This window comes from Gorilla gorilla, chromosome 6 (assembly GCF_029281585.2).
Source record: "Gorilla gorilla gorilla isolate KB3781 chromosome 6, NHGRI_mGorGor1-v2.1_pri, whole genome shotgun sequence".
Lineage (NCBI taxonomy): Eukaryota > Metazoa > Chordata > Mammalia > Primates > Hominidae > Gorilla > Gorilla gorilla.
Window position 1 is genome coordinate 8,596,149 of NC_073230.2, and position 21,548 is coordinate 8,617,696.

A 21,548-nucleotide genomic window follows, 5' to 3' on the forward strand; every position below is an offset into this window, starting at 1 on the left:
ATACAAAAATTAGCCAGGCGCGATTGCGGGCGCCTGTGATCCCAGCTACTTGGGAGGCTGAGACATGAGAATAGCTTGAACTCAGGAGGCGGAGGTTGCAGTGAGCTGAGATCGTGCCACTGCACTCCAGCCTGGGCAACAGAGTGAGACTCCATCTCAGAAAAAAAAAAAAAAAGGCAGGGCCAGTGACCTCCACGGTTGACTCTGACATTCCAGCCGGCAGGGCCACGGCCGACTCACCCACTCTCAGTGACACTCCAGCCGGCAGGGCCACGGCCGACTCGCCCGCTCTCAGTGACACTCCAGCCGGCAGGGCCACGGCCGACTCGCCCGCTCTCAGTGACACTCCAGCCGGCAGGGCCACGGCCGACTCGCCCGCTCTCAGTGACACTCCAGCCGGCAGGGCCACGGCCGACTCGCCCGCTCTCAGTGGCACTCCAGCCGGCAGGGCCACGGCCGACTCACCTGCTCTCAGTGGCACTCTGGGGACACCTTCATTTCCATCAGGGAGGCTTTGGGTTCCATCAACTTTTTTTTTTTTTTGAGAAGGGTCTCGCTCTGTCATCCAGACTGGAGTGCAGTGGCACAGTCATGGTTCACTGCAGCCTTGAGGTCCTGGGCTCAAGCGATCCTCCCACCTCTGTCTCCCGAGTTGGTGGGACTCCAGGCACGCACCACCACACCTGGCTAATTTTTCTATTTTTTGTAGAGACAGGGTTTTGCTATGTGGCCCACGCTGGTCTTGAACTTCTGGGTTCAAGTGATCCACCCGCCTTGGCCCCCCCAAAGTTTTGGTCTTACAGGTCTGAGCCACCACGCCTGGCCTCACTCTTAAGTTTTATACTTCAATACTCTGTGAAATCGAAGACAGAAAACGCAATGCGTGAACCAGGCGCCGCCTCTCCCCGCTGAGAAAATGTGCCAGGGCTGTTTGGCCTTTGGTGGGAGAGCTAGACAGCGCCATCTCACAGGGACGGCACCGAGCTGACCACCCAGTCTCAAACTTTTGAGCAGTCACAGTAAAACCCAAGTGAAATTCGTTTTAATGTTTTATTAACCTAGCATATTCAAAATATCATTTCAACATGTAAATTTTTTTTACTCTTCAGGCCTTGGTTTTATTTGCATTTCTAGAAATATACACACACTTCTAACTCTGTGCTACAAAAATTATACAGCAGTCCCCGTTTATCCTCTGGGGATCTGTTCCAAGCCTCCCAGTGGGTGCCTGGACCCCACTCTACAATAAAGGCAACATGTAAACAATACCTTTAACAGTGAGATATACATAGACAGATAATTTGGTATTATGTTCAAAGCCCAGTGTGTTTTGGATACTTTTTTTTTTTTTTTGAGACAGAGTCTCACTCCGTGGGCCAGGCTGGAGTGCAATAGCACAATCTGGACTCGCACAATCTGGACTCACTGCAACCTCTCGCTCCCGGGTTCAAGTGATTCTCCTGACTCCTGAGTAGCTGGGATTACAGGCACCTGCCACCATGCCTGGCTAATTTTTGTATTTTTAGTAGAGACAGGGTTCACCATGTTGGCCACGCTGGTCTCGAACCCTGACCTTGTGATCCACCCGCCTCAGCCTCCCAAAGTGCTGGGATTACAGGCATGAACCGTTGCGCCTGGCCTTGTTTTATTTTTTTATTTATTTATTTTTTTAATGAGACAGTCTTGCTCTCTGTCACCCAGGCTAGAGTGCAGTGGTGTGATCACAGCTCACTGCAGCCTTGACGTCTCCTGAGTAACTGGGACCACATGCATGCACCATCATGTCTGGCTATTTATTTTTTTGAGACGACGTCTTACTACATTGCCCAGTCCTATCTCAAACGTCTGGGCTCAAGCAATCCGCCCACATCAGCCTCCCAAGGTACTGAGATTACGGACAGAAGCCACTGGGCCCGGCTGGATACATCTCAATTTGGACATTAAATTATCAGAACTTTGTTTCTCAAGACTTTAAAAATTAAAAACATTTTTTCATTAGAACACCTGATCTGCAGATTCACAGTTCACACACCCAGGTTCCTAACGTACCTGTTTTCCACTGACTGAACCAAGTTAGTGGTTTTTAAACTTAACCACACTGAACACTGTGCTGGCTGCGCTTTCCTTGCTCCACAGCACAGGCGGCCAGAGGTGCTGCAGACGCAGGGAAGCAGCTTGGCCAAGCGCAGTCCCAGACCAGACGTGTCACCCGGGCAGCTCCAGGTGTAAACCTGAGTCCACCTCACACCACAGAACCAGGGCCTCGGGGTGGGGTCCAGCACCCTCCCGTAAGGAGCCCTGTGTTTTGACACAGGCTAGGGCTTGGGAACCGCCGGCCTAGGACAGACACCATGAAATAAGCACAGCAACAGTCACATGTCACCCAACGTCAGGGATGTGCATGGCCAGATGATTGCATTGTTGTGCAAGCATCCTACAGGGACTTACAGAGCTCGATGGTGCGGCCTCCTCCACACCCAGGCTGTAGGGCATAGCCTGTGGCTCCCAGGCTACAAATGTGTGCAGAGTGCTACTGCGCTGAATGCCGTAGGCCACTGCGGCACGGCGCCGCGTGTTTGTGCTCCTAAACCTAGGCGTGGTGCGGTCCAGCTTGCTGGGAGGATTACATCCCAGTGTTCTATGGGACTGCAGGGTGACTAGCTTGTTCTTAAGTGTTTTTTTTTTTGAGATGGAGTCTTGCTCTATCACCCAGGCTGGAGTGCAATGGCACGATCTCCGCTCACTGCAACCTCTGCCTCCCGGGTTCAAGCGATCCTCCTGCCTCAGCCTCCCAAGTAGCTGGGATTACAGGCACTCACCACCACGCCCGGCTAATTTTTGTATTTTTAGTAGGGACAGGGTTTCATCATGTTGGCCAGCCTGGTCTCAAACTCCTCCAAATACCACAATGTACCCCATCAATATGTACAATTATGTCAATTAAAATAAAAGCAAAAAAGTTTGTCAGATTAAAATAAAAAGATATAGTGAAAATACAGTGTGTTCTGCGATCACCAACATATACACGGTCCGTCATCGACAGAAACATCGTTCGCCTGACTGCAGGTCTGACCACCTTTTTGCAGAACGCCAACAGAATACAAACCCTTCCTGTTACATTTTTAGATGGTGAAACCAGAAAAAAAAATGCAGTGGCTTGTGTTTTTGTGAACTGTCTCAGCGGGACGTCTGGTGGGCACAGCTGGATGGCCAGGGCAGTTCAGAACAGGACAGAACTTGGGGGAATTTTGTTTCACCTTATTCCCTGACACCCCCTAAGTTCCCAGGAAATCACTGCACTCTTGATGAGCAGAGCGGCTGTCAGTATAAATCTAACACCAGTATTTACGTTACCCATGTTCATCACTTCACAAAATCAGACGGTGGTGGAAAGTGTCAGGCCACAAAGGCCGCATCTGTCATCTGAGCCACGAAGGACTGTGCACCTCACTACCCTCCTTCCCCCCCGTTTTGGCTTTCTGTTCTTCAAACCTATAAAACCCAGTCTCCTGTAAGCTCTGGCACTTGTGGAAGCCCTACTTCCTGCCATTGTAGTTTTAAGTCACTTCTGGAAGTTTCCACTGCTTCATCACTGGACACAGCCATCTTCAACAGGTGGCATTTTGCAACTTTCTTGTTGGTGATGAAATAGATCCAGGTGCAAAGAAGCTCTCGGGCTTGCTGGCTGCTGACAACTGTGCCTTTTTTTTTTTTTTTTTTTTTTTGAGATTCAGTCTCGCTCTGTTGCCCAGGCTGGAGTGCAGTGGCACAATCTGGGCTCACTGCAACCTCCGCCTCCCAGGTTCAAGTGATTCTCCTGCCTCAGCCTCCTGAGTAGCTAGGATTACAAGCGTGTACCACCACCACACCTGGCTAATTTTTGTTTTAGTAGACATGGGGTTTCACCATGTTGACCAGGCTGGTCTCAAACTCCTGACCTCAGGTGATCCGCCTGCCTCCGCCTCCCAAAGTGCTGAGATTACAGGCGTGAGCCACTGCGCCTGGCTGAACTGTGCATGTTTTAAGAAGTTGGCCGTGGCAGGGACAAGTGGTCCAGGAAGACACACCTTCTCTCACAGTGTCCCAGCCCCTTGGAGGTCAGGAACGGGCACGCAGCTGTGCCCTCAGAGAATGCGAGTAGCACCTGTGGCCGCCGCTGGACAAGAACCCTCAGCCAGGCAGGTGGATGTCCTCCCCCCTTCTTGGCCAGATAGTCACATCGTTACAGAGGTGACATGGTGAAGAGAGCGCAAGTGAGCTGTCTGGTGTTTGCTGGTTTTGAACTCCTGACCTTAGGTGATCCACCCACCTTGCCCTCCCAAAGTGCTGAGATTACAGGTGTGAGCCACCACGCCCGGCCTAGTTTGTGTATTTCAGTGGGAAAGTTTCAAGGTTTCAGGCTAACCATCTTCACTAAAATATAAAAGATTTAGCCGGGCATGGCAGTTTGGTGCCTGTAATCCCAGCTACTCGGGAGGCTGAGGCAGAGAGAATTGCTAGAACCTGGAAGGCAGAGGTGGCAGTGAGCTGAGATTGTGCCACTGCACTCCAGCCTGGGCAATAGAGCAAGACTTCGTCCCTTTAAAAAAAAAAAAAAAAAAGCAAAGCCGGCCAGCATTGAAGCTGGGAAATTCCCGTGAAGATGGCCCGGAGGTGCTGCTGGGCCATTAGAAGTATGGGGAGTACCCGAAGGCGGAAGTTACCTGGAGTGGAAATAACCCACATGGCAGTGCCAACGGGAAGGACCTCATCACTTTCCACCAAAAAGAACAAAGAACAGCTCTTTTCAGGTTTGTCTTGATGATGCAGAAGTGTTGATCATGTCAGAGGATCTTGGAGGGCAGAAAAGGTGTTTCAGAAACCAGCTGTATGCTGCTGCTGCCGCCGAGAGGTTGCGCTGGAGCGAGCTGCTTTTGTAACTTGGGGTCCCAGTCCTGTGTCCTTCATCCATCCTGACGAAGATGCACCACTGGAGCATCGCGTCACACTGTGCAGTTACACACAGCAACCTTTCCGTATTCACCAACCAAGAGCTGCAGCACCCCACACAGGTGAAACTGCGTTCACATGAGCCGGGTGAACCAGTACCCGAGTCTGGGCCAACCCGCCAGGAGCCAGGGTGAGGAAATCTCCCCACGGCCTGGATTCAGAGACTGTCATGGGTGAGCACCTACAGAGAGGGTGGATGGATCAGCTCAGCCTCCATGCGCTGACCACAAGAACCCACACGGCTTCCTGCAGGTAAGCAACTACCACTGGCCTGGCCCAGGGATGGACGCCAGACACCACCAGGTGCAACAGTTTAGGCAAATACAGATGCTTCTCGATTTGACAAACATTAGCATCATGAGTTGAATCATGTCCCCACAAGACATGCTGGAGCCCTAGACTCGGTACCTCAGAGTGTGACCTTCTGTGGAGACAGGGTCTTTCCAGAGGTCACAACTGTGGGATCACATGACCAGCATCCTTACAAAAAGGGGAAGTCGGGACACACACAGAATGCCGTGTGAAGATGAAGGTGGAGACGGGGGTTGTGCGCCGACGAGCCCCGAGATGCTGGGGAGACGCAGCCGATGCTCCCCGCAGGCCTCAGAAGGGGCTGGCCCTGCCGACATCCTGCGCCTGGACTTCCAGCCCCCAGAACTGTGAAAGAACCGATTTCTATGGTTTGAGCCACCCAGTTTTTAGTACTTGGTGACGGCAGCAGTGGGAAATGAGAACAACTAGAAACAACTTCAGCATTCAATTTTATTATAGTCCCATCTCCCTCAACAAACAAGATCAGCAGCCAGTGTGGGATGGTGCTCAATGGGGCTCCACTTCCCACTAGAGTGTAAGCTGCTTCCACACATGCTACTGCGTGCTCCGAGCCATCGCAGCGGAGTCTCCTCACCCAGCTTTGATGGTGGGGCGACTCCCGTGTCTGCAGCTGTGGTCCAAAGGGTGTCTGTGCTGGATACAGAAGTTGCCGTGACATTGGGCACATACCATCTGCAGCATCTCTTTCTTCTTGCAGCCCTCTTTTGAGCAACGGTATGTAAAAATCTAAGAGAGCAAAGTGACTTCAACAAGCAATTCTTTTTTTTGGAAACAGGGTCTTGCTCTGTTGCCCAGGCTGAAGTGCAGTGGCTTGATCTTGGCTCACTGCAACCTCTGCCTCCTGGACTCAAGTGATTCTCCTGCTTCAGCCTAGTACCTGGTACTACAGGCACACACCGCCACGTCCAGCTAATTTTGTCTATTTTCATAGAGATGAGGTCTTGCCACGTTACCCAGGCTGGTCTCAAACTCAGCCTCAAGTGATCCTCCTGCCTTGGCCTCCCAAAGTGCTAAAAGATTACATGTGTGAGCCACTGTGCCGGCCTTAATAAATTCTTTAACAGCCCCCAGTAAGAACATTCACATTTAAACCAGACACGGTTCCTGTCTGCACAGAGTACAGATGCAAAGTTTCATTTGACCATCTCAGTGCAGGTAAGAAGAAGAACATGGGGCTGGACCCAGTGGCTCACGCCTGTCATCCCAGCACTTTAGGAAGCCAAGACGAGTGGATTGCCTGAGCTCAGGAGTTCGAGACGAGCTTGGGCAACATGGTGAAACCCCAGCTCCACTAAAATATAAAAGATTAGCCAGGCATGGTGGCATGGTGCCTGTAATCCCAGCTACTCGGGAGGCTGACGCAGAAGAACTGCTAGAGGAGGCAGAGGCGGCAGTGAGCTGAGATTGTGCCACTGCACTCCAGCCTGGGCGACAGAGCAAGAGTTCGTCCCTTTAAAAAGAAAAAAAAAAAAAAAAGCCGGTCAGCATTGAAGCTGGGGATTCCCGTGAAGATGGCCCGGAGGTGCTGCTGGGAGGACGAGAGAGAGAGGCAGCCAGGAAGCAGGGAACGGGAGGGAAGGAGGCCAAGCACGGGTGACAGGCAAGCCCCACAGAGGCACTGGCTCCAGGAGCTCTGGGACAGTGGAGGTTGTCCCCATCAAGGGAATATCTATCATGTACCAGTACCCACCGGTCATTTTTTTTTTTTTTTTTTTTTTGGTGCCAGGATGTAGGCAGCGATATAAATTCCTAGGAGTCAGAACTCCAAGAGGGGAAGGCAGTGAGGAGAGTGGGGAGGGTTCCAGCAGCCGGGGGTGGCCCTCCGGCCAAGGCAGGCAGGCATGGCCATGCTGAGCGACCATGCAGGAGGGACCCGCGCAGGGATGCAGGCAGAACACAGGCCGTGCCCACCACAAGGGCAGGAGCACAGCGGGCCAGGAGCAGCCGGGAGGGCATACCTGTGTGGGGGCCTTGGGGCAGTGCTGGGTGAGCCCCCAGCGAGGGAAGCTGTGTCGTGTGGAAGAAGCGGGTGCGCCAGAGAGCTGCGATGTCTCAGAGGCTTAAGAGACCTCCAGAGGCTGAGGGTCCCAGGGCACAGCCACAGCAGGGAGAACTAGACAGGGCCAGAAAGTGGGGACCAGAGCAAGCTTCCGCACAGAGAATTTTGTGTGGCAGGCTAAGGAACACTGATTTTATTCTCTATGTTTGAGACCAAAAGTTACTTGGTTTATGGTAATATAACTGTAAAGTACTGAACATCATATACTAAGATAGTTGGTAACCACCAACCAGGACCCATGACTAGGAACGGATTAAGCCTGACAGCAGCCAGTTCACTAGAGAAGCTCCTTGAGCTGGGCGTGGTGGCTCACGCCTATAATCTCAGCACTTTGGGAGGCTGAGGCGGGCAGATCATAAGGTCAGGAGTTCAAGACCAGCCTGGCCAACATAGTGAAACCCTGTCTCTACTAAAAATACAAAAGTTAGCTGGATGTGGTGGCATGCGCCTGTAGTCCCAGCTACTCGGGAGGCTGAGACAGGAGAATCGCTTTAACCCGGGAGGCAGAGGTTGCAATGAGCCGAGACGGCACCATTCACCATTGCACTCCAGCCTGGGTGACAGAGCAAGACTCTGTCTCAAAACAAACAAACAAACAAACAAATGAAACGCACATGAACAGAATGGATCTAGAAAGCCATGTGAATTCTCCATCTCAGGAGGGAAACTAGTAAATTCCAGTCAAGAAAGACGAACCTGACCTGGGATCCCTCATATTAAAGAACATTTATAAAACTGAAAACTCAGGCCCCTCGCAGTTTAGGACAGGGATAACGCAGCGTTAGGACTCTTCTTTTCTACTTTGTACATAAACTATTGGGAGTAATTTTCAGGTAGCAAACTGACTTCTTCCCAAGGAAAAACCAGGCTTCCCAGATGAAGGAACTGAGTGAGGCGGGCTCTGTCCTTACCTTCTCTTTCTTCTTCCCAGGGTGAGAGTCACAGTCTCTGTCAATGTGATCACCAACCACCACGTCTGGTATCTGGCCCTTTTTTACTGGGATGGGGGTATTACAGAGTGGGCATACCGGGACGTGAACATCCTAAAAATAACAAAGGTAAGATGGCATCTGAGACTCATGCAACCTAAACTCACAGAAGTTTTAAACGAGTACTCCTGTGTGGCACACTTAAACACAAAGAGAGTACAAAAACCAGTCTCCCGAACCCTCCGAGAACAAAGCATCATTGGGTCATGGATTAGCGGCAGCTGTCTCTAGAATGTGGGCATCAGCTGCCCTGAGGAGTCTAGTGAAGTTTCAACAAATGGACTTCGACCGACTGCAGAAACCAGCTGGGGCCATCTCAGGCTGGCACCGCCCAGGTGAGAACAGAGCCTGCCCAGACACCTCCACAGGGAGGAGATGGAGGGAAACACAGACCACAAAGACCCTCCAGCTCCCCTCAGTCGCCAACGGCCTGATCCCTTTGCGGTTTCCCCAGTGGCTTCTACATACACAGAGAGTTGCTTGCGCCCAGATGAGGCCACGTGTACCTAGGGTGAGCTCCCAGGTACTAACGACCGTCACTGGCTGCAGGCCAAGGTTGTGGGGGCTCTGGAGGGTAGGACCGCCCAACAGCTGAAGGCCCAGCAAGGCTAAAAACCTGAGCTGGGGGCTCCGAAGGGGTGGACCGCCCAGCAGCTAACGCCCAGCATGGCTAAAAACCTGAGCCAGGGCAGGAGTTGATGGAAAGATCAATGAGAAAACTGAGGTGGCAACCGACATCGAACGGGTGGCAGGTGCTCATGGAATTATGAGCACACCGTCTGCAGCCCGAGCTGGGAGAGTCACAGGTGGTGGTGCTCCCTCATTTGGTCAAATGAAATAAAGTATCAGTAAACGGTCTCCAGCCAGACCCCGCCCCATGCTGGGGCAGGAAGGGGCAGTGGGAAGACAAGCTGGGCAGTCTGGCTTAGTCATCCGTGCCTAGTAAACGCAGGGAATGTGAGTCACCCTCCCCACCCACCGTGATGACCTAAAAATGGCTGGAGGGTCAGACCCTGGCCAACACTGGTCAAAGCACAGAATGCTGGGCCACCCACATTACCACCGCCACCAGGGTCAAGTGGCAGAGTTCACTAAAATGACCTGTGACCCATCCAGAGACAAAGTGAACACGGGCTGGAAACCATCTGAAAAGTCAACAACAGAAGTCTCAAACCTCTGGACTCGGGGCAAGCTCATTTCCTTAGGTCCTCTTTCAGTTTCTGCTGTGTACTCTGGGAGTCACCTAAATACGATGTCAGGGCTGCAGTTATTCAAATCAATAAGCATATTTACTGCCTTCCTGATTGGCTTCCAAGTCAAATATTAAAACCTTTCTTGCATCTGGTGAAGACACAGCTATGGTGTAACAGCTATGGTGTAATGGATCAAAGGAACCAAGTATTTGAACATCTAAAGTAAGCTTGGAACGTAAGGTTACAACTAAGTGACTCCATGAGTCCCTGAAAATAAGATCTCAGTTGTCTGAGAGTCATCCAACAGAATGTCCTGTGAGGGCAGACACGCTCCTCTGTACTGCCTAACAGCAGGCACCTGAAACGAGGCTAGTGGGACTGACAAACTGGATTTTAAAATTTAATTTTCATTAAGTTAGCCACACGTGGCTAGTCCCTACCATACCACCAAGACAGTGCAGCTTCAGACGGTGAAGATAAGAATCTTTTGAACAAAGGATCAATTACCTTCTGGAATGCAAACGGACACTTATGTCCAGCGTATGGAAAATGATCTTTACAGAAATCTTGTTTACACGCATCACATTTTACTGGAAGAAAATCTAAAAAACGAAAAACCAGGGAAGTGTTTTAACGACTGGAACAAAATACTTCCAGATAGTACTATCAAAGTGTTTACCTACAACTAAGTGCTTTAGGCCTATGAGATGGACAGGTCCTCGAGGGCCACACATGTGAAAACAATCCCAGGGTCAGGCTGTCTTCTAGAGAGACCCTATGGCATCGCAAGTATTCCAGCAGCACCCTGGATCCACCCGGCCCTGCCAGCCAGCCTGCACCCCGCCTCTGGTGGATGCTAAGTGTCAAACAGAACCTGCACCAGCACAGTTTCCAATACTGAAGAGCCAGGAAGGCCAAGACACAATTATCAGCTAATTAACAGAACAGCCAGCTTTCCCCCAACAAAATACCATTTTCTATTAAGTCTCTTAAAAGTACTCACCTAGCTGCTTGCAAGTCTTTTCTGAACAATGCTTCCCCAAATCAGGAAACTCCATTATGAGATCAGTGCTCAAAACGCAGATGGCGGAGTTAAGTGTCACCTACAAGAGAATCAGAATAGTTAGGAGGAAAGCTGGACTGCCCTTCAGTCACCAGGATTTACAATGTAATTACAGCTAATGAAAGTCAACAAACGCACTGTGTGGGGAGCATTCCATGGAGTTTTAGTACAAATACCAGGTGTCCGCCATTCGTAGTCAACCCCATTAAGAGACACGGACTCCTTCATAGGCCTTTTAATTCCTAGTCTATGAAGCACTCCTTGAACTCGGGTTTCTATTTAAACTCACACTGAGAGGGCGAGAGCTAATTCACACAGCTGCCAGTGATGATTACGACTTTGGTGAATTTTAAGTCACAATTTTATCCATGGAATATACTTGTTGACATAAACAAAACTCTGTTACTAGGTGCTAAATCACATCAGTTGACTCCATTATCCAGAGAAGATTTAACTCTGTCCCTCGCCTCTCTCTTCAACTCCCTTAGGCATTGAATCTTACTGTGAACTTATTCCTCGATGACACCAACCTGGAGTTGATCAGGGAGAAGCGCAAGCTGTTAAGTCACTATGGAAAACAGGCAGACAGCTGGTGAAACTACCGCACTCGAGAGAGAATCAAGGGGCTCACGAGGTCCCCTCCATGATCTAGTACCCACCAGCCCTCCCGGGGCCTCTTCCTGGGGCTCACGAGGTCCCGTCATCTAGTACTCACTAGCCCCTCCCGGGGCCTTTTCCTGACCTTCCCATCAGCTCTCTCCCCGCTCCTGGAGGCCTCCTAGACTGTCGCCTAAGACTGGAACACTCTCGCCCGTGGCAAACGTCTAGTTATCCCCTCCCACCTCAGTTTAAAGCCATTCCCACCCTCCCCAGTTCCCTCTATGTTACACGCCCGCTACTTAAGGTGCCCATTAGTCCTTTCCCAGCCCTCTTCGCCCACAGCTTCCAACTACGGATCCGCTGCTTTACTATTAGCTCCCGGTGCCCGACACACAGCAGGCGTTCCGAAATTGTTTTGTTCAAGGAATTCACAAGAGTTTGATGTGAATCCCCAAATGATTTTGTTCTGGACGCACAGCACCCGTCCTAGAAAGCCAACACCCTACCCTGGCGGGCCGGGCCCGCAGCAAGAAAACACACATCTACGTGGCTGTCGCTCGGCTGGCGGGTTAACGACCCCGTCCGACCCGGTACTACGGCCCCGATGGCAGGCCCGGCCCCCAGCAGACAACCGGACTCCCAGCAGACAGGCCGGATCCCCCACAGCCAGACCCCGGCAGGCCCGGTCCCCAGCAGACAGCCGGACCCCCAGCAGCCTGACCCCCAGCAAGCAACCGGACTCCTAGCAGACAGGCCGAACCCCCGAGCAACCTGACCTCAAGGCAGGCCCGACCCCCGGCAGACCCTGTCCCCGGGGACAGCGCAATCCCGGCCCCGTACCTGGCTCTCGTCGGGGACGCAGGCAGCTGAGGTGAGTAGCAGATGGAAGAGACGTAAACTCAGGTGTCCTCCTCCGTAGTCGGCTCCGGGTAGCTAAGCAGAAAGAACCTCGACACTGGCACCGAGACGCCGTCGGAGGCACACCCACACCGGAACGCAACATCTCGCTGCCCGCGGCCTACGGCCATTTATCCGCAGCCCCCGGATCTGAGAGCCGCCTGGGCCTTGGGGTTTCCGGGCGCGCCCCGATAACGTCACCCTTAGACCGGCCAATCCCGCCAGGCCGCGGCCCAGTGGCGCCGGCGCGCACCGAAGACGACACCAGCCATCCGGCCAATCCTGCCCCGCCGGGCCCCGCAGGCCCGCCCACTCCTCGCCTCTCCACTTCCCTTCTCGAAGTGTCCGGTCGCTTCTCGCAGGCGGCGCGCTTGCTGAGTCACAGTGAGGCGGCTCCGCGCAGGCGCAGCCGGGCGGGCGAGGAGCGGGGAAGCTGACTCAGGGCTGCGGCCGGGGTCCTGCCGGGTAGGAGCGCGAGGCCGGCCTGAGGGAGGAGGCCTAGCGACCCATCTGGCGCCTCCCGCCCCGGGCACCCGCCCACGGCCGCGCATCCTGCGGGCCCCAGGAGGCCTCCATCTCAAAACAACGTGTTTTTAGGTAATTTCAAACTTAGGGAAAAGCTTCAAGAATAATACCGAAAATGTCAGTGTCCCCAGCACCTAGATCCCCCAGTTAAACCCTTTCCCATTTCACCGCGCTGCCCCCCGCTCCCTGGACGGTTATGTGGCCGCGTGGGGTTGAGTCTGCCCAGGGCCGCGGTCACTGCACAGAACGCCCTGCACGTAAGGGGCTCCGCCTGGGTAAGACCCCGTCCCGGCTGGGCAGGAGGAGGGCGTGGGCCCAGGACATGGAGACCAGCCTGGGCAACACAGCGAGACCCCATCTCTGCAGAAATAAAATATTAGCCGGACCGTGCACGGTGGCTCAGGCCTGTAATCCCGGCACTTTGGGAGGCCGAGGTGGGAGGATGGCCTGAGGTCAGTGTCTCACTTGTCCGTGTGAAGAGACCACCAAACAGGCTTTGTGTGAGCAGCAAGGCTGTTTATTTCACCCGGGTGCAGCCCAGCTGAGTCGGAAAAGAGAGTCAGCAAAGGGTGATGGGATTATCATTAGTTCTTACAGGTTTTGGGATAGACGGTGGAGTTAGGAGCAATGTTTGGCAGGCAGGTGGTGGATCTCACAAAGTACATTCTCAAAGGTGGGGAGAATTACAAAGAACCTTCTTAAGGGTAGAGGAGATTACAAAGTACATTGATCAGTTAGGATGGGGCAGAAACAAATTACAAGGGTGGAATGTCATCAGTTAAGGCTGTTTTCACTTCTTTTGTGGATCTTCAGTTGCTTCAGGCCATCTGGATGTATACATGCAGGTCACTGGGGATATGGTGGCTTAGCTTGGTCTCAGAGGCCTGACAGGAGTTCAAGACCAGCCTGGTGAACATGATGAAACCCTGTCTCTACAAAAATAAGAAATGAACGCGGCATGGTGGCATGCACCTGCAGTCCCAGCCTCTTGGGAGGTGGAGGCATTAGTCAGCTGTGAATGCGCCCTGCACTAGAGCCTGGGCAGCAGAGCAGAGCATTCCTCAAACCCAAAAAGCGTCGTGCCAACCGGACCAGATGGTCGCCTAATCAACAGAGACCACGCCCAATCAGGTAAGGACAGACACAACCAGGCATGCTCTTTCTTGTTTTGTTTTTTGTTTGTTGTTTTGAGATGGAGTTTCACTCTTGTTGCCGACGCTGGAGTGCAGTGGTGTGATCTCGGCTCACCGCAACCACCACCTCCTGGGTTCAAGCTATTCTCCTACCTCAGCCTCCCGAGTAGCTGGGATTACAGGCATGCACCACCACGCCCGGCTAATTTTGTATTTTTAGTAGAGACGGGGTTTCTCCATGTTGGTCAGGCTGGTCTCGAACTCCCAACCTCAGGTGATCCGCCTGCCTCCGCCTCCCAAAGTACTGGGATTACAGGCGTGAGCCACTGCGCCCAGCTTGTTGTTTTTCTTTAGACAGTGTCTTCCTCTGTGGCTCAGGCTGAAGGGCACTGGGATGATCACAGCTCACTGCAGCCTCCACCTCCCAGGCTCAAGCCATCCTTCTTCCTCAGGCTCCTGAGTAGCGGGAGCTACAGGCATGCGCCATCATGCCTGGCTAATTTTTGTGTTTTTTGTAGATACGAGGTTTTGCTATGTAGCCCAGGCTGGTCTTGAACTCCTGACCTCAGGTGATGCCTCTGTCTCGGCTTCCCAAAGCGCTGGGATTACAGAACATGAGCCACTGTGCCCGGCTTATTGTACAGTCTTTACTCTCGGTTTTCACCAGAGAACTCAAGGGCTGTGAAAAGAGCAGGACCTCACCAGCTGCACGGCGGTGGTGACTGGCTCCATCTTGCTGTCCCTCCCAATCACACAACATCTCCCCTTGAAGGCTCTGCCCAGGCCTGGACTCCCACCTTTCAAGATGTCTGGATCAGTGCAGGACCTCCTTCTTGGCCACACTGCTCTCCTTGGACTGGTTCGTTAACCCTGTTTTACCCACATTTTCTTTTTTTTTCTTTTTTTTTTTTTTTTGAAACGGAGTTTCATTCTTGTTGCCCAGGCTGGAGTGCAATGACTCGGTCTCAGCTCATTGCAACCTCCGCCTTGCAGGTTCAAGTGATTCTCCCACCTCAGCCTCCCAAGTAGGATTACAGGTACACACCACCACGCCCAGCTAATTTTTTTGTATTTTAGGAAGAGATGGGGTTTCACCATGTTAGCCAGGCTGGTCAGGTGATCCATCCGCCTTGGCCTCCCAAAGTGCTGGGATTACAGGCGTGAGGCACTGTGCCCGGCCTGCCCCCCTTTTCTCTTGATGTAAGTGGACCTTTTAATCCATAATCTGTAACATTTATGTATTAAGTTTACTACTATCTTTGGTTTGCAGTGTTGACTCACCTGTGGAGTGGTCTGAGCCTGAATGCCCGGGGCTGTGGCCACCGAGTGAACGGGCTGTGCTAAGGGAATTGCCACCTTGGGAACCCTGTGTAGTTACGGCTTTTCTGATTAAGTATCAATAAAAGTCTGACCTTGTGAAAAAAGCAAACGTGAGTGGCCCTGCTTATGTTTCACCTTGCGTTGCTCAGTGATAGTTCTGCAAAGTCGCAGGAAACCTGGAATCATCTAATTATCGTGAGTGTTGGTGAGTAACACCCCTAGGCACTGGCTCCCGGGGAAATACAGAGTCAGGTTCCTCCGAGCCGCTGGCCACAGCATTTTTGTTAAGCAGTTCATCGTTAACCTTGTTGTACGTGTCTCTCTCAAGGTTCCTTATTTAATAATGTCTAGTTGATTCATTAACATGGAATTCACGGCCAGTACCTCTGTCACTCATGCCTGACTGAAGTTTATCAGCACGTCTTTTTCTCCCTTAGGCACATGACAGCCTTCTTGCAATCAAGAAACTACGTGTGGCCAGGTGCAGTGGCTCACGCATGTAATCCCAGCACTTGGGGAGGCCAAGGCGGGTGGATCACCTGAGGTCAGGAGTTTGAGACCAGCCTGACCAATATGGTGAAACTCCTTCTCTAGTAAAAATACAGACATTAGCCGGGCATGGTGGTGCACACATGTAATCCCAGCTACTCAGGAGGCTGCGGCAGGAGAATCTCGGGGGTGGAGGTTGCAGTGAGCTGAGATCGCCCCACTGCACCCCAGCTTGGGCAACAGTGAGACTCCGTCTCAAAACAAAACAAAACAAAAAAATTGGCCAGGTGTGGTGGGGGGGGCGGCGCACCTGTAATTCCAGCTGCTCGGGATGTTAAGGCAGAAGAATCGCTTGAACCTGGGAGGTGGAAGTTGCAGTGAGCCTAGATTGTGCCACTACACTCCAGCCTGGTTGACAGAGTGAAGCTCTGTCTCAAAAAAAGAAAAGAAGCAATACTAAGTTCTGATCCTGAGACCCCATTCAGTTTTTTGTTGTTGTTGTTGAGACGGAGTCTCGCTCAGTCACCCAGGCTGGAGTACAGTGGTGCGATCTTGGCTCACTGCAACTTCTGCCTCCTGGGTTCAAGCGATGCTCCTGCCTCAGCCTCCTGCAGATTTTACGAACAGTATCAACAATGTCTCTTTTCCTTTCCGCTCCAGGATCCCATCCACTATCACAGTTTCAGCTTCCCCCAAACTGGAATATGTCTTTGCAGACTCCCATCCTTATTAAAGGGCAAAGACTTGCCATACACCTAGGATGGATCATATATTCTTGGCGGGACTGCAGAGAAGGTGCCGTGTCCTGGGTCCTCATGTCGGGGCACAGGCTTCCAGCCAATTCTACCTGGGTTATGTTTATCTCAATTCCCTGGTGGTATTGGTGTCTGCTGGGTTTTGCCAGAGTGAAGACACCGTGTTTTCATTTGTCAGTTGATTCATATTTTCCAGGAAGACATTCTGAGATTACAGCATTGTCTTAGTCAAGGTGCTGCAGAGGGACAGAACTAATAGGATATATGCACATATGAAAGAAAGTTTATGAAGAACTGGCTCACACCATCACAAGGCAAAGTCCCATGACAGGCCATCTGCAAGCTGAGGAGCGAGGAAGCCAGCAGTGGCTCAGCCGGAGTCCAACAGCCTCAAACGGAATCCGACAGTTCAGGCTTCAGTCTGTGGCCAAATGCCCAGAGACCCCGGAAAGCTACTGGTGTAAGTCCCAGAGTCCAAAGGCCAAAGAACCTGGAGTGTGATGTCCAAGGGCAGGAGGAATGGACAGAAACATCCAGCATGGGGTAAAGACGAAAGCCAGAAGACTCAGCAAGCTAGCTTACCTACCTTCTTCTGCCTGCCTTGTTCTAGCCGCGCTGGCAGCCGGTTGGAGGGTGCCCACCCCCACTGAGGGTGGATCTTCCTCTCCTAGTCCACTGACTCAAATTTCAGTCTCTCTGGGAGCACCCTCACACCAGAAACAATACCAGCCATCTAGCCACCCTTCAGTTCACCATCACAACCATTGTCTTATTCATGAAACCTCTGCAGACCCACCTTAACCTCCATCAGTGACTTCTACCTGAAGCCCTCTGATTGTTGCCCAGTGGTGCTTTTTAAAATAATTTCCATAGTTTCTTCTACACCTTTAGTTGGCATTCTACTGTAAAGGAGAGATTTTATTTTCTTACTCATTTATTTGTTAGTTTATAGTCACCACCGTATGGATGCAGAGTTCTGTCTCATTCACTGGGGAGTATTCTATTGCAGTCATGATTTATTTTGATGTTCACATCCCAGATTTGGTGAGTGAGCGCCCCTTCACACTGGCTCCCGAGAGCTGACGTGTCCCCGTCCTTCTCTGCACTTTTCCTTACCTCCTGGCCTCAGATATTCCAGGGTCATTTCTTCTCTCCCTGCTCCAACCCTGCAGTCAGCCATCTCCCTAAGGACATTGGTTCCTTTATGGAAGGTGGCATTTAGAAGCCAGGATTTGGGCTGAGCACTGTGGCTCACCCTTGTAATCCCAGCACTTTGGGAGGCCGAAGTGGGTGGGATCGCTGGAGGCCAAGAGTCTGAGACCAGCCTGGCTAACATGGTGAAACCCTTCCCCGTCTCTACTACAAATAAAAAATTAGCTGGGTGCATTGGCACGTGCCTGTAATCCCAGCTACTCAGGAGGCTGAAGCACCAGAATCTCTTGAACCTGGGAGGCCGAGGTTGCAGTGAGCCAAGATTGCACCACTGCACTACAGCTTGGGTGACAGCGCGAGACACTGTCTCAAAAAGGATAATAATTTAAAAAACAGCAGAATTTGGGTGAGCAGTGCGCTCATTGCTTCTGGGCTCTCTCAGTGGACATAGGCTAGGAACGTAAGATGTATGTGCCTGTGTATATACACACGTCTGTAGCTATGTCTATGTTGCATACATGTGTGTTTCCAAAAACCAAATCCATAACCATACCTTCAGTTTCAGTCCAACACCTCCGGGCTCTTTCTAGCTTTCTACCTTTCATGATTGTGAATACCTTCTCCAGCAGTGAGAAACCTGGCTCCTTTGTCCTCAGTGGATTTTCTTATTTGCTCAATTTTTTTGTTTTTTGTTTTGTTTCGTTTTTGAGACAGAGTCTTGCTCTGTCACCCAAGCTGGAGTGCAGTGGCATAATCTCAGCTCACTGCAACCTCTGCCTCCTGGGTTCAAGCGATACTCCTGCGTCAGCATCCCAAGTAGCTGGGATTACAGGCATGTGCCACCAGGGCTGGCTAATTTTTGTATTTTTAGTAGAAACGGGGTTTCACCATGTTGGTCAGGCTGGTCTCGAACTCCTGACCTCGTGAACTGCCTGCCTTGGCCTCCCAAAATGCTGGGATTACAGGCGTGAGCCACCACACTCGGCCAAGTCAGAATTTTAAGTTTCATCTTTTTTGTAATTAATTGAACACCTGCATTCAAATAAACAGAGAAGTACCACCACGCATAAGTAAGGTGGCCATGGCGTACCTAGCTTTCTCAGCCTATCAAGCTTAGGGGCTTCTTTTTACGTGAAGTCCTCCTAAGACAGCCTCTGATAGCTGCCTTGTGGTCAGCAGGGAAGAAGGGCCTTGTAATAGCACGACTCTGCAGGGAGGCGGGCAGCTCTCATGGCCTTAGTTTGCAGACCTCGAGATGTCCACTAGAAAGGAGGAGATCGTGGCTGGGTGCGCTGGCTCACGCCTGTAATCCCAGGATTTTGGGACGCCGAGGCAGGCGGATCACGAGATCAGGAGATCGAGACCATCCTGGCTAATGCGGTGAAAGCCCATCTCTACTAAAAATACAAAAACTTAGCCAGGCGTGGTGGCGGGCGCCTGAGTCCCAGCCACTCGGGAGGCTGAGGCAGGAGAATGGCGTGAACCCGGGAGGCAGAGCTTGCAGTGAGCCGAGAATTGCGCCACTGCACTCCAGCCTGGGTGACAGAGCGAGACTTCGTCTCAAAAAAAAAAAAAGAGGAGGTCGCAGCGTCTCCAGTAACACATCAACTGCACAACAAGGGGCCACAAGTGTTCCTCGCCAATGGGTCCCTGCTACGATCCCTATTTTAAATAAGGGGAAACTGAGGCGTGGAGGGGTTAAGAAACAGAGAAGTCAGAATTCAAACCTGGACAACGCCTGTTAGTTTTTTGGGATTACAGGGGTAAGCCACTGTGCCCGGCCACGCCTGTTAGTTTTGTAACTCCAGCATTCCTGTCTCTCCTGCATTTGTCAATAGCACTAGTCCTTTGTGGTGAGGTTTTTTTTTTTTTGAGACAGGGTCTTCCTCTATCGCCCAGGAGTGCAATGGTGCGATCTTGGCTCACTGCAACTTCCATCTCCCAGGTTCAAGCAATTCTGCTGCCTCAGCCTCCCAAGTAGCTGGAATTACAAGCACCCACCACCACATTCAGCTAATGTTTGTGTTTTTGATAGAGAAGGGGTTTTGCCATTTTGGCCAGGCTGGGCTCGAACTCCTGGCCTCAAGAGATCCGACCACCTCGGCCTCCCAAAGTGCTGGGGTTACAGGTGTGACCCACTGCGCCCAGCCTTTTTTTTTTTTTTAATACAGATTGGGTCTTGCTATGTTGACCAGGCTGGTCTAGAACTCCTGGCCTCAAGCGATTTTCCCACCTTGGCCTCCCAAGGTGCTGAGATTACAGGCATGAGCCACCGTGCCCGGCCAGGACCACCCCTTCGGAGTGATACCTCTCCCCAATTTTATGTGGCTCTGGTGGGTCATTCCTCAGTGTCCACTTAACGATGACAGTGACGTTATGTCCTGCTTTTCCCAGAAGAGTCCCAGGTTATGTTAACTGTTCTAGCAAAATTATTCAGAGCACCCCATTTTCAGTCTCAGAAATGTCTCCATTAGTGTCATGTGAAGTCACCCTAAACGAGGTCAAGAAAACCATCCAGGCTGGGCGTGGTGGCTCATGCCTGTAATCCCAGCACTGTGGGAGGCTGAGGCAGGTGGATCACTTGAGGTCAGGAGTTCGAGGCCAGCCTGCCCAACATGGTGAAACCCCGTCTGTACTAAAAATACAAAAATCAGTCGGGTGTGGTGGTGGCACCTGTAATCCCAGCTACTCGGGAGGCTGAGGCACGAGAATCACTTGAACCTGGGAAGCGGAGGTTGCAGTGAGACCAGATTGTGCCACAGCACTCCAGCCTGGGCAAGAGTGAGACTCTGTCTCAAAAACAAACAAACAAAAATACTCCTCCTAGTTCATGCGTGGATTCTGATGCAGGCTTGCAGGGAGACCCTCAGGTGCTGCCCATGAGTAGCTGCGTTGACGGTAGCTGCTTCCTGGCTACCCCGAGGGGCTGCTCTGCAGTCAGGGGAGAGGGGCCGGCTCTCCGGGAAAGGCATCAAGGACCACACGTGAGTTCCTGGATCCGGGCACATCTAAAATTTAGGAGCCCATAAACTCCCGTTTTCACAGAACCTATTTTGAGTTGGGTTCTTGCCACATGCAATCAGAAGTCCCGGCCGACACAACTTTGGCTTCAGCAGTCTCCCTGGGTGTCCCCACCCCATCCCGTTCCCTGTGTTAAAAGGCGCTTGGGGCCTTCCTCCACTGTGAAACTCCCAGACACGCCAGCCCAGCTGCTTCAGGTGTGCGCTGGGAAATTTTCACTCCCTGAATTCCAAAAATGATGGCAGCCTCTGCCTCACCCTCATAAATGCAACGTTTACATTTATTGTCCAGTTGTTTCAGGACGTGGATTTGCTTTGCTTTGTTTTTTTTTTTTTTTTTTTTTTTGAGACAAGAGTTTCACTTTTGTCCCCCAGGCTCGAGTGCAGTGGCGCGATCTTGGCTCACCACAACCTCCACCTCCCAGGTTCAAGCGATTCTCCTGCCTCAGCCTCCTGAGTAGCTGGGACTACAGGCGCTGCCACCACACCTGGCTAATCTTTGTATTTTTAGTAGAGGTGGGGTTTCACCATGTTGGCCAGCCTGGTTTGGAACTCCTGGCCTCAGGTGATCCGCCCGCCTTGGCCTCCCAAAGTGCTGGGATTACAGGTGTGAGCCACCGCACCCGGCCCTTTTTTCTGTCTGAGAACAGGAAGACAGTAAGCTCTGCGGAAGAAACAGGACCCATCTTCATCTTTCTTATCTTTGCTGTGCACTTCTTACAAATATTTGCTGAGGCTGTGAATTATAAATGCAAAGGTAGAATCCACTGTGTCCAATCCACTGTGTCCAAGCAGAAGAGAGGGTGTCATGGGGAGCGGGCAGTGGGGAGTCACCTGTCTGCCAGGCTGGACGGGTGAACACATTCATCATCTTTAGGCATGCGAGCTTGTCCTGCCTCTATCCAGCCTTCCTTCAGCCCATTTCCCCCGACTTCTGCCACCACCTCCGGGACGTCCTGAAGGCGAACCGGCCTCCCACCTGCTAAGTCCAACAGACACTTCAGCCTGGCTCTTACCAGCCATGGCGGGTT

General features: G+C 51.9%; 1 protein-coding gene and 1 long non-coding RNA gene across 3 annotated transcripts; one reads left to right on the top strand and one right to left on the bottom strand.

Annotated features, from left to right (window-relative positions):
* Nucleotides 1-5,737: 5,737 nt before the first annotated feature.
* Nucleotides 5,738-12,468, bottom strand: ZFAND2A (zinc finger AN1-type containing 2A). 2 transcript variants are annotated; one of them, XM_055346751.2, is made up of 6 exons: nt 12,067-12,320; nt 10,567-10,666; nt 10,071-10,165; nt 8,293-8,424; nt 7,281-7,435; nt 5,738-6,048 (listed from the first exon to the last, which is right to left on the bottom strand). In XM_055346751.2, the coding sequence occupies exons 2-6, from the start codon at nt 10,619-10,621 to the stop codon at nt 5,772-5,774; spliced, it is 714 nt and encodes a 237-aa protein (XP_055202726.1). In that variant the 5' UTR covers nt 10,622-10,666; nt 12,067-12,320; the 3' UTR covers nt 5,738-5,771. The 2 variants fall into 2 exon arrangements, with proteins under 2 accessions (XP_055202726.1, XP_004045057.1); XM_004045009.5 differs by lacking the exon at nt 7,281-7,435 and having other exon boundaries at nt 12,067-12,468.
* Nucleotide 12,469: 1 nt separating this feature from the next.
* Nucleotides 12,470-15,210, top strand: LOC101136644 (uncharacterized). Its single transcript, XR_002006764.4, has 3 exons — nt 12,470-12,720; nt 13,462-13,779; nt 14,449-15,210. It is a non-coding gene; the product is annotated as an uncharacterized lncRNA (long non-coding RNA).
* Nucleotides 15,211-21,548: the final 6,338 nt, after the last annotated feature.